Below are 2,028 nucleotides of genomic sequence, written 5' to 3' on the forward strand. Positions count from 1 at the left end.
AATCTCGCCCCAAAATCTCCTCTCCAAAAAAGCACCAAGGCGTGGCCGGCACTAACGTCCAACCGCCAACCAAATTTCAGAGTGCTCCGCCTCCTCATCCCCGGATAAAACCAGTGATGGAAGGGAAGCCAGAATCATTCCTTCGTTTCCAAACTGGTTGTGTGCTTCGCAGTTAGTGAGTGTTATGCATTTTTACGACAAAATGTTCAACCAAGAGCAAAACAACAACGTGCCGGTGGTGTTGGATGTCATTCCACCCCATTATAATCTCCATCAAGGAACAACCACTCCGCCGCAGTCTCCAAACAACCAATTTACTAAAGGTAAGCGGAAGTGCGACGCCTTGGTCTTAAGCAACATGTGGGGGTGATTTAGCCACTTGATGGTCTAGACGGTGTAGTTCCGTGTTTTGGGGTGGCTCCTGCTAATTGATGGTTAAGTGATGCACTCGACATTAATGGTACTTCTTCCGTCTTTAGATTGCTCCAGTCCTACTCCTTCCTCGGAGAAATTGAACTCTTCGACGCCTTCGACGGTCAATGTTAACGACCAGAACATAAGAAGGTACAGAACTGCGTTCACCAGGGAACAACTGGCGAGGCTGGAGAAGGAATTCTTCAAGGAAAACTACGTTTCGAGACCCAGAAGGTGCGAATTAGCCGCCCAATTGAACCTGCCAGAGAGTACCATCAAAGTAAGTTGAATTTTTATGAAACTTTTTCGCGAAATTTATCAGTCCACAAAAAGCCGCTTTGCTTCTTTTGGCGACAGTATTTTTTACTTTCCAATCTTGATAATTTGTTTCTCATGAGTAATTTTTCGTTATAAAATCACTTTGCAAATGGTGCCGTCCAAACATTCTTCAATTTAAATCATCTCATCCATCCTCATCTTGCGATTGGTCATAAAAGCGACCACAAAAGCACCATCAAGGTGATTTTCCGTTAGTCCCAGTAATTACCCAACCCATGGCTACCAATTAACACATTGCTCACTTAAATAAAACGCTAATACAGCTTTTAACAGATGAAAAGAGCCGCATTCATAAGTGTCCGCCGCTTTTATGCTAATTTAGCCTCTATAACGCTGCTTTTTTAGTCGTCCAAATCTAGTAGCCTAATGGACAGATAAGCTGGAATCATATGGTTTATGATGTGTTAAACGCTCGAGATCAAGGCGGTACGGACATAGCTACCAACACCGCTTTGTCTTACTAATTAGCATTTCCTTTTCATTTATCAATTTCTTCTGTTGCAGGTCTGGTTTCAAAACCGCCGCATGAAAGATAAGCGTCAACGGATGGCTATTGCGTGGCCTTATGCGGCCGTGTACACTGACCCGGCTTTCGCCGCCTCCATCTTCCATGCTGCTGCCACCAGTTTGCCGTTGCATTACCCGCCGCCGCCTCCAGTTTACTCTCATCATTACGCTCGGTACCACTCGTACCCCAACTTTGGTGTGCCTCCAACTGGGATGACACTACAGAACCCAGCTTTGAATTTGAATCCTTCGAATGTTGTACCTTTGCCACCTCAGAGTGCACAATTGCCGTTAAATTTGGGATTGGACTTCCCTTATCAGACCAAATTTGAACCTTCGACGAAACTTTCACCGAGAAGTTCGCCGGTGCATTCTGATCATAGTTTGAGTCCTGATGAGCATGAACCTCTTTTGATGACGACAGAGAAGTTGTCACCGAGTCCTCAGACGAAAATCACGCAGCAACCGAAGCTGTTCAAACCGTATAAATCAGAGGCGTAGAGATTGTTTGGGATTATGTAAATATGTAAATTTTGTTTTATTGTGATTCTTAGTTTTAGACTTGAATTTTTTATTAAAAAATTAAAATTTTATATGTTTTTGTATATTGTGTTGTGTAAGACCCCCGGAATTTACAGTGAGGTACTTTAATTGGTCTATAGGACATCCCCACAAAAGGTAATTTTTATGCTCGCTTTATTCTTATTTCTCCGATTTTCTTAAAATTTAGAAAGCATAAAACATGCCTTTGTGGTGTTTGTACATATT

General features: G+C 42.8%; 1 protein-coding gene across 1 annotated transcript; it reads left to right on the forward strand.

Moving 5' to 3' along the window:
- The first annotated feature begins 162 nt into the window (after positions 1–162).
- eve (homeobox protein even-skipped) lies at positions 163–1,789 on the forward strand. Its single transcript, XM_088050103.1, has 3 exons — positions 163–323; positions 480–694; positions 1,258–1,789. The coding sequence occupies exons 1-3, from the start codon at positions 185–187 to the stop codon at positions 1,759–1,761; spliced, it is 858 nt and encodes a 285-aa protein (XP_087906229.1). The 5' UTR covers positions 163–184; the 3' UTR covers positions 1,762–1,789.
- Positions 1,790–2,028: the final 239 nt, after the last annotated feature.

The sequence above is a fragment of the Gnatocerus cornutus genome, chromosome 1 (genome assembly GCF_029298725.1).
Source record: "Gnatocerus cornutus isolate USDA-ARS CGAHR chromosome 1, icGnaCorn1.1, whole genome shotgun sequence".
Classification (NCBI taxonomy): domain Eukaryota; kingdom Metazoa; phylum Arthropoda; class Insecta; order Coleoptera; family Tenebrionidae; genus Gnatocerus; species Gnatocerus cornutus.